Source organism: Phoenix dactylifera, chromosome 2 (assembly GCF_051530095.1).
Source record: "Phoenix dactylifera cultivar Ajwa chromosome 2, Ajwa_hap1_PhDact_Kaust_v1.1, whole genome shotgun sequence".
In the NCBI taxonomy this organism is placed as follows: domain Eukaryota; kingdom Viridiplantae; phylum Streptophyta; class Magnoliopsida; order Arecales; family Arecaceae; genus Phoenix; species Phoenix dactylifera.
Genome location: NC_143191.1, coordinates 34,916,892 through 34,929,532, shown reverse-complemented (window position 1 = coordinate 34,929,532; position 12,641 = coordinate 34,916,892). Strand labels below are relative to the sequence as shown.

General features: G+C 38.2%; 1 protein-coding gene across 2 annotated transcripts; it reads left to right on the top strand.

The window, feature by feature from the left end:
* The first annotated feature begins 3,395 nt into the window (after positions 1–3,395).
* On the top strand, positions 3,396–11,599 carry LOC103701680 (Acyl-CoA N-acyltransferases (NAT) superfamily protein). 2 transcript variants are annotated; one of them, XM_008783836.3, is made up of 5 exons: positions 3,396–3,746; positions 6,609–6,764; positions 7,093–7,188; positions 9,735–9,855; positions 11,194–11,599. In XM_008783836.3, exons 1-5 carry the CDS (start codon positions 3,411–3,413, stop codon positions 11,361–11,363), a joined length of 879 nt encoding a protein of 292 aa, XP_008782058.2. In that variant the 5' UTR covers positions 3,396–3,410; the 3' UTR covers positions 11,364–11,599. The 2 variants fall into 2 exon arrangements, with proteins under 2 accessions (XP_008782058.2, XP_026658258.2); XM_026802457.2 differs by lacking the exon at positions 6,609–6,764.
* The last annotated feature ends 1,042 nt before the right edge of the window (positions 11,600–12,641 follow it).

The window sequence follows — 12,641 nt, the reverse complement described above, 5'->3', positions numbered from 1 at the left end:
TATAAATTTCTAGATGGAAATCTAAATTTTCCTAAAACTAGGGCAACATCATTTTCTAGTTGTCTTATACTTTTTGAGAAGTTCTAGTTGTCACATATGACTTTATGAAATAGTATGCAATTTATCATCTATCAATCTGTACTCTCTAAAAAGTTTCTATTCCGCAAATTGCAATGTATTTTGGACTTGTTCTAAATGTCTTGTGCTTGATAATTTATGCATAAGAAAAGGAAAGAAAACCTAATAAACACAATAAGATGGTTAAAAAGTATTTAACAAAATAAACCCTTTCTCTCTCTCTCTCTCTACCCAGCCCCCACATATGCACACATATTTCATCTGTGATGCATTTTACTACATAGATCCATAGCTTATAAATACATTAACCATTTGACATTATTGTAACAAATAGGGCCATTGTTCCCTTGCCAATCTTGCTAAGAAACAAAAGCAAAAAAGTCCCAATTCTTCCTTTTGGCCTGTGGACCACATCTGTTAGACGAAAGCTAACCCTGTGAAGAATGGAATCTACCATCTTGGGATGGAAGGGGTTGCTCATACAACTTGATTAATATGTGTAAGACTCACATGATCACAGGAAATGGTGAGGTCAGGATCTGATGACACCCTTTAGACCCCGGACTACACAATAGTTCTCTCTCTCTCTCTCTCTCCATCACAGAGACATGCTTGCGTAGGGTAAAGGAATCGAGTATGAGTTGGGTGGACCATGGCTTGTACCCATTCCGTATTTGCTTTTTTTTTTTCCTGAGGCATTCCGTATTTGCTTTGCGGCTGGGTGGAATATATAAAGTCTCGGAGCAAGGCAGAATGGATACACTTAAACGGTACGGATCGAGTAAAAATATAAAAATTATTATTAAAAAAATATTAATTTTTTTTTTTTATATTGGAGAAGAAATTTGTAAAGAGATATATAAATATATTCAAGTTGGATTCAGGGCAGATTTTATCATTACGCATATCCTCTTCGGATCTATATCGTGTCGGGTAAAACTCATACCATTCGGATCGGGTTGGATCGGATGTTCGATAGAACGAAATAAATTATTATCTCTATGACTTTGTACTTTCAATAAAAAGAGAGAAAAAAATAAAAAATATGCATAAAAAAGTAGTCCTTGTTTGGGGTTACTAATGCCAATAGAACTTTTGGAAAATAAAGTTTTTGGAAGTAGAGTTTTTATAAAAAACTATTTGATATTTGACAGCTATATTTTGATGTAAAACTTTAACATATGTTTAGTAACCACAATGAGAATGAGAAAGTGCTTTTAAGCTGCGGCCGACTCCACTTAAAAGTCACGAAATTTTTTAAGTAGCATTCGGATCCCTATTTCATTCGAAACAAGAGAACCCCGCGACCTCGCCTGCTGTGGCCTCCGCCGGCCCCCTGCAACCTCCGTTGGCCCCCTGCGGCCTCTGCCGACATCCGCCACCCTCCAACGGCGTCTGCCTCCCTCCCTCTCTTCCCCTTCTCTCTTTTTTCCTCTCTCTCCCATGGTATCGTGCCCTCGCTTGTCAGTACAGGCCCGGCACGGCCTGTACCAGCTCGTGCCACCGGAGAATCGGTACGGTGCCTGGTACTGGTTCTTCGATCTTGATCATAATATTATTTGTTAAATTAATATAGTTATCAATCTTCTAATGACTCATCTTCAAAAATGATTTCATGCAGGTGACTACGTCCCTGTACATGCTGGCACTTTTCTCTGCCCGTTATCCTTGTATGCCAGAAACTTTGTTTTAACCATATTGATGTTGCTCAACTTGTTAGGCTAATAACCCATTTTTCTGTGAGGTGCAAGATATTTTGATTGTTAGAAGGAATATTCTCATTTAATCAGAAGGATAATTTTACTTTGCATGTAATGATACCCATTGACCATAAACAATAGCCTCATTGCATTCCTTCTCCCTTTCTTCCTTTCTCCTCCTCTTCCTCTTAATTTTTAGTTCCTTCAAGTGTAATCCTAGTGCTCCCACCAAGATGAGAGCAAAAGAATTTTATGATTGAAATGGAAATGTTGACTATTAAAAAAAAAGGAAAAGAGCATTGCAAGGCTATTACAGTGATTGGTCAAATATGTGTTCTTGACAATAGTAGCACGTGAAAAGAATATATAATCTCCCCTCGCCTATCAAAGACTATTTAATTTAGGCAAGCCTTGTTGCACTTCTCAGATGAAGAGTGGATCTTAAACCTGCAAACCAAAGTTACTAGATTCTGGGTTAATGCTTTGCATCTGAAAACAGATTTTGAACACCATTGTTGATAATACCAGAGATTGAGGATGGATCATAGAACACTAGAAGTTTCCGCGGTGTATAAGATGATGATTATATGTTTTGGTTCTGATATGATTATGTTAAAGAGCTATAGTTTTCCTTTGAATATTTTTGTAAATCTTCAAATTTTTGGTAGTTTTTGGTGTAGCTTCATCCTCATTCCCATTCTTTTGTGCTAGGTTTCTTGAAACAATTACATGGATGTATATCAACGGACTCAAGCTTACTTCATCGAGGACGTACAGCGTCGGCGGAACCATCCCAAACCAGATGGTTCTAGCCGTACTAACCGTTCCGGTATCGGCAATAGAAACGAAACTCATTGCCGAAGAGAGAGAAAGAGAAGAAAGAAGAAAAAAAGAAAATGGAGGAAGGAGAGAGAAGAAAAGAGGAGGATGGTGGAGGACCGGCAGAGACGGATGCCCGAGCAAGAGGTGGAGGCCATGGCCAAATCTCCTGTTTCGAACGAAACAGGAATCCGGTCATTTTCTAATTTCATAATTTTTAAATAAAGTCGGCAAATCGCTAGAAAGTTATATACAATACTAACTATTATGGTGTTTGCTGGAGGCTGAAGTTGATGAAGTGTGCATGTATTGAACAGAAACTTATTGGAAAGAGAACATGAAACTTACTAGTTCGGATTTGGAATCCTATAGCAAGATCTGCATTGCACATTGCATCAAGTATGGTTTTGGTGAAGTTGAATCCTAGCTGAAGGCTAGATTAAGATATTTCAAATGAAGGCATGCCTGTTTTTAAGGGTCAGACATACTAAATCTCTGCGCAGTTGTTTTGCTTGCTTAAAATATTGGACGGCAGGGTCGGCATCCGTAAATTTATCCGTTGCTGGCCACCAACTACCACACGCTAAGAGCCTAAGCCTGAGGATATCCCGTTCCAAAATCCCGCGGAGATATTTCCCAAATGATTTTCCTCGATCCATATACAGGAGCCGTCGAGAAGACCACCTATCGGACGGTCAAGGATTCTCCTAATAATTGGAACGATCCGCGAAATCAATTAGCTTAACCGCCTCCGCGAGTTTGTACACCGTTGCGGCGTTGAAACATTTAAGGGAGGAAAGGCCCCAGGAAGCAATGCGGATACCGGACGGAGAGATGATGGCCCCGCTCCTCTCCCCGTCCGCCGCTCGCCCTGTCGTACGTCTCCCTTCCGCCCATCTCCTCTCCCCTTCCTCGATCCATCGCCGGAGCCAAAGAGGTTTTTCGAACCCTAACCTTAGATGCTCTACGTCTAGAAGGGAGCTCCGCCCCGGCTCCTTCGCTTCCCACCTCTGCGAGCGAGAGGCCCTCACGCTGGATGGGGGATCCCTCTCCGTGAAGGAATTCGTGTCGGAGGAGGAACTGTGGGCTGCCGTCCGCCTTCGTGTCCGCACCTTCTACGAGTTCAACACCCAGTCCTACGGCATCGAGGTGAGCCTCGTCCAGATCGGCCAAGAATCTTTCCAAAGTTTTTGATTCTTTGAGAAATTTTGTTGTTTTCCCCCTTTAATCTCTTTTCTTGATGGACTGCTGCGTTCCATATGAATGCTGAACGCCGTTGAAGTGTTCTGCATCAGTTGTCTTATCTAACAGAGGATTGCGGGAAAGAAAGTTATTTTTGAAGGCCATTTTATTATCTTGATTTATGGCATGCACTACTGCTTCCTACAGTAGAATGGGAAAGCGGGTATTTAAAGAATAGGGTATATTTGCTTTTGTTGGCTTTATCTCTTAACCTGCAAAACCCATCTTCCAGACATTATTTGTGCACAAACAGGTTCTCGAAGGTTCTGTTTAAGTAGCATAAATTGGGGGGAAAAAGTTCGTAGTGATATAACTTTTAAATCATCTGATGAGAGCAGCGGCCAAGAGTGCATTTGGATGCACTACTCTGTGATTTTATATGTTTCCAAAATCATATGTGATTTGAAAGCCCAAACTTATGCTGTTCCCTAATCATCTTAGACTTTAACAACCTCCTTATTTTAACAACCCAAAATCTCCATAAAAGAAACTATTGACTCTCAAGGTTCATTATGATTTAAATCTAGGATGATGACACAATTCATGATTTTAAAATTGGAGTCCTCCAAATATAGTATAAGATTGGATGGAGTGAAAAGATATAAGAACTCATTAGTCTCCAAAAAATTTCGAAATTGTTTCTTTAATTGCTAGGGGTTTAACTGATTTTTTAAATAGGCAGGCATTGCAGTGCAGAATAAGGAAAATAGCTGACAAGTTCGCTGTGGATCTTAATGGGGAACAAATTTCATCTCAACTTCAGATGAGTTTTATTTGAATTTTAAAGATCATCCGAAATGGTTCTAGTTTCATGAACATAACCATAACTAACAAATCAAAAATCATATTCAATATTTCACTATTTTGATAATAGTGCATCACAGAAAAGGGAACTCTTGATTTTATAATCTTTAACTATATGACCAAGAAGGTAGGTTTCCCTACCCATTCCTTATAGGATTTTTTGAGATAGCCCTCTCACCCTGTTTGTTTATTTATTTACTTATTTATTTGGAATGAGCGCCGCGTCATAGAGGATTGACTTTTGGTTCACCTCTCGTCACTCTGTTAATTCTCTGTGAAAATTCTAAATTTGGACTTATGCTCTATATTTGATTTCATTGATTATAAAAAATGAAACCCTTGCTCCCTAAACCACCCCTCATTCCACATACTTTTATTATTTTAAAATTGCTCAATGTGCACCTCTACAAATGACAGTATGCTTGCAATTTTAGCTGACAACTGATGAGAATATTGAAGAGTGGTGTCTTCTACCATTTTGATAATTTTTAATATGCTTAGCGAGGTATATCATCTTCGTACCAAGTCCCATACCGGGCCACCCGTTACTGTGTTGATACGCCCAATACGGGGCCAGATTGGCATACCGAGTGCCGGTATGCCCCTCATACCGTGTACTGGTACCGAATTGGTATAATATGGTATGCCATGTACCATCCGGTTTGGTATAGTATGGTGTATATTGATGATGCTTGCAATTTTAGTTGATAACTGATGAGAATATTGAAGGGTGGTGTTTACACTATCTTCTACCATTTTGATGATTTTTACTATGCTTAGCCAGGCATATCGTCTTGGTGCCGGGCCCCGTACTAGGCCACTCTGTTATTGTGTCGGTACGCCCAGTACGGGGCCAGATCGGCATACCGAGTATCAGTATGCCCAGTACAGGGCCGGATCGGCATACCGAGTGTCGGTACATCCCTCGTACCGTGTACTGGTCCCGAACTGGTATAATATGGTATGCCCTATACCATCCGGTTCAGTACGGTATGGCGTACATTGATGCTTAGAACTAGTGCCAATTGAACTATCTCTATTTCATGAAAACAAAAGATAAATTCTGACCAAAAACATCAATCTGTCTCATCCAAGTTGGCTCTGTTTTATGGATTAAGATATGAACCATCATAAGTTAGCAACATTTTAGCGATGACTATAAACATGATATCGACCCTTTGAATTTATTTGTGTATTCCTAAGCTAGGGAACTCTGGGTTTCCTATCTTTCTGTCATCATTGTTAAAGCTTATGTGAGAAGGGAAATGACACTCCTAGGTTTCCTTTTTACTTGGATGTAGTCTAAAAGGAAAAGGGGAATTGGCAATTCAAGAAAAGAAATGAATTTATTCTTGAGCCACATGTTATAAGCCCAAGAGCTAGACTAAAACAAGTTCCTCTTTTAACATGTTCATATTTTGGTATTACTTTCTCAAAATGCTCAGGAAATAGCTCCTTTTAATCCGAATTTATCTTATTATCTGCATTTTGCACAGATATGCATTGTTAATGTAGGTTTAGGGGGTTCTGGTTTAGAAAGTGAATTTCAATTGTATGATCATGTTTTCCTCAAAGACTAAATCCAATAACGATTCATTGCATGTATTCCTGTGGTCATTTATTCATAAGAATTCTGAGGGTTGACATCAGATAAATGAAAGGTTGCAAAAATCTGCTACTTCTGTCCATCATCCTTCTTAATTTTACCTTCTAAACTTAAAGTTATGCTCCATAGCAGACTCCCTATTTATGGAAAAGGCTTGGGTGATTTTGATCCATCTGTTTATATGTTCCTGTGCTTTTACATGTAATGGGAGGGACTAGTCCACACATCTTTTTGCAGGGCTGCATTATAACCTGGTTACGTCCCAAATTATTAGTCCATTGCTTTCTTGGATCTGTTGTTTTCCAGCATTCACATATATATTGTACTGATGGTATTTATTTATTGTCAAGTTCTATTAGGATTATAGGAGGTACTTAACAGAGCGGGAATTTGAAGCATTGAAAGATCGCATTGCTGGGAAAAGGATAGGACTTAAAAGAGTTTCTTGCATAAATGCTACATTGCCATTATCCCCATTATTAGGCTCCGCAGATGAATTATGCTCTGCATGTAAGGTATAAAACTCTTGATGAATTTTGAAGTTACAATGAAATTCTGTCATTGATGACTATATGCTAATGTTGTTTCCATCATTAATTACTAAAATATGTGAAAGGAAGGAATGGATTTTTATCATTTTTATTCTAGGATTTCTGTTAATGAAATGCCTTTTTGGTTAGTTCCTGTTTTTTACATTTGTTATCCTACAGGAATCGGGGACCTGTACATAGTTAAGTCGGCTGGTTTGCCAACACCTTTTCACAATGTAAAAGAAAAATGAAGAGCTATTACTGTTGTTTTGTCATTTATGGGTGATTAACTCGGAAGCATCTAAATATGCAGTTTTCTGATAATGGAGAGGAACGAGTAGTGGTTGGGACTTTAGATCTTAATCAATGTCTTGGGCTGACTGACGAGTTGACTGGAAAGAGGCCTAAGGTATATGTGCTTGCAAATTTTGCATCTCTGTATTTGTTATACTAATGTTGAGCTCATAAAAGATATATATGTGCTTGCAAATTCTATCATAAAAGAGGGTGTCTGTATATTCATGAATTATTTTTTTAAAATTTTTACACCAGATTCATCTCTAATTTAATGGTTTAGACTGCTGGTATATTAAATAATTCTAGATAATTTTACCAAATTTATGATGGTTGAACATGGGAAAGTTTGTTCTGAAAAAGGAGCCTTCTGAATTGGAAGCACTACAAGATTTGGATAGCAATGTATGCTAACATGTGAAGAACCAAATCTTTTTGTTAATCAAATTTGGAGTTGGTGTGGTGCAGAGATTCAGCAACTTAGCTTCTAGTTGAGATGCCAGGTGACCTTATTGCCCTAATTATCTGCCTAACGTGATACACAACCCTCATCCTCTCTAGCTTCATGATGTGCATAGCCAAATTGTGAGCCATTTACCAGCTATCATGGTGATCATATTGTCTAACTGTGAACTAATTTTTACTAAAACACCAAATGAAAGAAGTCTTCTTGAACTACAAGTGCATTTTGCATTCCCTGGACTGGTGCTTTAGTGATTGATAAAATGGGAACTCTTTTTATGGGACAGGCTAACAAAATGGGAGGCAAATGGAAGCTTTATGTTAACTATTTTACTTCGACTTATAAGGTCTTCTTTGTCATCCATCTTGGTTAAGGGCTCAATTTCTTCTTATCATGTTTTTCCCCCTTTTTTTAGGTGGGGTTGGGGGGGGGGGGGGGGGGGGGGGGGGGTGCGGGGGGTTGTTGCAGGCACTTTCTGTGCAGCTACCGTCCTTTTATCTTGGATCTGACATGTCGATACAAATCTTCCCCTCTGTTCATCGGGGCCTCTTGGTTTTTTTGTTGTACTTGCATACACCATTTAAATCTGTTCTTCGTTATCTTACATCAAAAAATCTGTTTTCAACTATCTCTTATCCTTTCATCTAATTTTTCTATACATGCACCTTATCAATTATACATTCCATACTCGCCTTATATACTTGGACCTTCTATGGGGGCAAATACAAGCATTGACTGTCCATCTAATTCTTATATTATTCATAATGCCACCGGTTTTTTTTTTTTTAGGGGGGGGGGGGGGGGGGGGGGGGGGGCGAGGGAGGGGGGTTGGTTGCAAGCTCTTTTTGTGCAGCTACCATCCTTTAATCTTGGTTCTGACATGTCGATACAAATCTTTCCCCCTCTGTTCACCGAGGCCTCTTGGTATTCTTGTATACTTGCATACACCATTTAAATCTGTTCTTTGCTATCTTACATCAAAAAAACTGTTCTCAACTATCTCCTATCCTTTCATCTAGTTTTTCTATACATGCACCTTATCAATTACATACATTCCATACTCGCCTTATATGCTTGGACCTTCTATAGGATCAAAATACAAGTATTGACTGTCCATCTAATTCTTATACTATTCATTAACCCCTTCCATGATTTTTTTCTCCCAGAAGGTTGACTTGCCCCGGTCAACTTTAAACCCTGGAGAAGCAAGCTATAAGGGAAACTTGAGAGAAAATGGCTACTTCTTTCAAAAATTGAAAAGGAAAGCCAAGATTAGCAACAATGCCAATTCCATATCAGTTTGTTTTTTTTCTCACGGCCACCTTTTCTCGTTTGTCATGTTCCCATAACTGGATGCTCTAGGGATCTTAACTCTTAACTAAATTTGTTAGTCTCTTTTACATTGGATAAGAAACAAACTTAGCACTAACATTGACACCTAGGCTTGTAGCTTATCACCCAAGTTGATATATTCTCTCTCACATAGCTGATCAACTCCTTTGGGGCTTACTAGAACCTCTGAAAATTAGCCTCGCTTGGGTACTGTCTAAATGTCCAGTGTCCAATTAAAGACTATATATCAGATGCAATCTTTTGCATCCCCGACAGGCCTACATCATCAGTAATTGGGTTTCTGCCAGCAATAAATATGAGTAGGAGTTTGGTAACTTACGCATCATTAGTACATGCTCCAATATATTAGCGAAGAAACAAGCTTCTTAAGGTTGCACTCTTGACTACTTGGCGTGCAATTTCATTTCAACTGATATTTTAGTTCTGTGGTATTGTTAGCAGCAAAATGACCTTCCATGCTATGCTTTTTATTTCTTATGAAGACATAGGCTTATATCCATCCCCCCCCCCCCCCTCCCCATCTCTCTCTCACACACACAAACAGAAACACATGCTTATATTTATACATACGGTAGTATCGATCAATCTAAATATAAAAATATGGTAGAATTACGCATCAAAAGATCATCTTGCTTTTTGTATATTTGATAGCCTGCCTTTTTGATTTTTGTATCTACATATTCATTATGACCTTATAAGCTTAAGTAAAAAAGAAACATTATGTGTTTTTCTCAAATGCTATAATTGCATTTATACTAGTAACTTGATATTGTTTGCTATGATTTTTCTAATTAATTTCTTATAGAATTTTAGTTCTAGATGTTTACAAGCAAACAATTTGATAGGTACTTGGATCTGACCTCATGAGGGCATATCTGAGCAATGTATGTGTCGCTAAGGAGTTGCAGAGGAATGGTTTGGGCTATGCATTAGTTTCCAAGTCTAAGAAAGTTGCTCGTGAATGGGGTAATTACCTCTTCTTTTAATACATCTTGGTCCAGAATTTTCATATTTACTGCATCATTTCAATTGTCATTATAAACATGGATAAAACAAAACATTTGTTTCCCTGATTGTTTTGCAGAACAATTGGAGAATGAGAAATTTCTTACCAAGGATCATTTTAGTCATAGTTCTTTTAAGATCAAAGTTGAGCATAAAAATGATTAGATAATATCTAGGAGAGTCTGATCAACAGTTTGTATTGTCACAAATTATATGAATTTTAAGGACAGCTGGATATCAAATTACTCTTTGTAATCATTTTGGCATATTTATCCTATATTCATTTTTTTAGCCATCATGGTAATTGATCATTGCTTAGGGCTCTAGTTGGAGGTACCCTTAGTTTCCATAATGATGCTGTCAGCTGCATGAATGGTGCTTCTAGGATGCTGATTCATGGAAGTAGAATCAAAGAGAGATGTTTAATTGCCACTTAACCCCTGACAGGAGATAAATTTATTGTTCATATCTGATCTATATAAGCAGAATACTATCACAATTGCTATTATTCAAAGACCTGGTATAAGAAGATACCAAAACAATTCTTAGTGCATCTTCTTTACCTGTAAAAATCATGTGCGTTTAAGTTAACTTGCAACCTAAACCCTCTGTAACTTGTTCTTATAAAACCAAAGCTTTCTTCTCCAATTTCAAAAAGTATGTAAGACATCTTTCAGAAACATAAAATTATAAAATTTGAGAAGGAACACCTTAAACCTAGAATTCATCCAAACGAACTCCTAGTTGGACTCCTTCCTTCAGTTTTAGCTAATGCACTTGTTGCATCATGGTAAGTATAATTTCGTAAGTTTAAACTAGGACTGGTACAGGAAGAATGAACAGATAGCCATCAAATTATGCCTCCCGGGACACAGCAGATACAAGTTATTTAAAAATTACTCACTTTTTCCATGTGACAAGTTTCTTTCTACTTCATGGAAACCAGTTAAGAGTGGAGATGATTATTGAGAAATTCAAGGCAAATCTTCTGTTTGATTTAAGCTCGTGATTAGAGCGAATTCCCTTGCTTTTTCTGGGAAAAGGTTGAACTTTTGAAACACAACGTCTCTTCATTTACCTTGGGAAAAGTGTGCAATGCTTCTGTGCCGATATCCTAAATCTCATAGTTCCATGATTACTGATCAAAACTTGAAGAAAAGATAGTACATGACTCTAGTTGTATCTAATTGTCTAGCTTAAATTCAGTGCAATGCCCATGCATTATAATTGCAGTTGAATTTAGATTCTAAAATCTCTTAGTGTTGCCTGTTCTTGCGACTGATGTTCTAAACATTTCAGGCATAGGCGATCTATATGTTCATGTTGCTGTGGACAATGAAGCTGCTCAAAAGTTATATCAGAAAAGCGGTTTTGTTTATGAAAATGAAGAACCTGCTTGGCAAGCAAGATTTTTGGGTCGCCCTAGACGATTTCTTCTTTGGGCTGATCTTACACAAAACAACTTGTAAGTAAATTCATTGAATGTAACAATCTTTGGTTTTGATTCCTGGGTAATTTAGTTGGTTTTGAAGCTCAGTAATGTCAAGCTTGACTTGTGCATTCATGTGTATATCTTTTATGTATACATGATGCTTACATCACTTCTATGCTTCGTCAATTTGACAACTATTGAGTCGGATTGAGAAGAATATTGACTTGTAATCATTTTTACATACTATTCCAATTCTAGCTTTCTTTTTAAATAGTAGATAGACTATCATGTGACTTTTGATGACACCAAGGAAGCAGGATGAACATAATATTTAAATATTCAAGCATACAACATGTAGTTCATATCTAAAGAGTTGATATTAAAAGCATTAGCTTGACATTTGGTGATGCTAATGAAGTAGGATGAATAAACTTTCTAGATAGGCTATTCAAGTAGGCCGGTGTTCAGGTCATATCAGATACCCTATTCAAGGAAATAGGGTCTTTATGTTTGTGCAAAAAGGCATTGGTGCGTTATCTCTGGCTTGCTTTAAAAATAACTATTTCCTTGCACTACTAGATTTTTGTCGCAACTCTTCAAGCGACTCATAAAGGTCAATGTGTCAAGGCTTCTCGTTACTTAAATTGTCGAGGCACTACTAGATGCCCTTTCCTTCCCCATCACCAAAATGGGATTCCAGGTTCTGCTAGTGGCTAGCAAGGAAGCTGATGGTGACAAACATGGTGGAACCCATGGAGATCAAGGGTGTCAAGGGTGATCACAGATCATGGACACAACCTCGGCAAGGTTGAAGCTGTGGTCGAGATAGTCGTGGGCATCAGATCTGAGCCATTGGACAGCATTGAGGTAGGGATTGCCTGACAATTAGAGACACGGGAAGAGAAGGGTTGGTCCGAGATCATGATAGAATTACAGGTGAGAGGGGACAAGATTTTTTTATAAGTACAGGGGGGCTAGTTCAGCCCAGCCAAATCAGATCAGTACTGCCTTAATACAAGGCAGAACCAATTACTTTAGCCCAATTTGGCTCCGTTTGCACCGGTTTGTACCGGTTTCTACACAAAACCAGAAACTATGCCAGTTTGGTATGCCTCAAACCAGGCCCTTCGGGACGGTTCAATGAACCTTGCTAATGATATTCTCTAAATTATAGGGGTATATATGTCCTTGGGATGTTAAACTAGGCTTTGAATGTTAGCTAGTCTAACTCAATTAATCCAAAGAAAAGAACAAGGTAGTTTCTTGAGTTATCGAGCATGGCTTAGGCACATATATATTTGTGTCGATGTCTTAA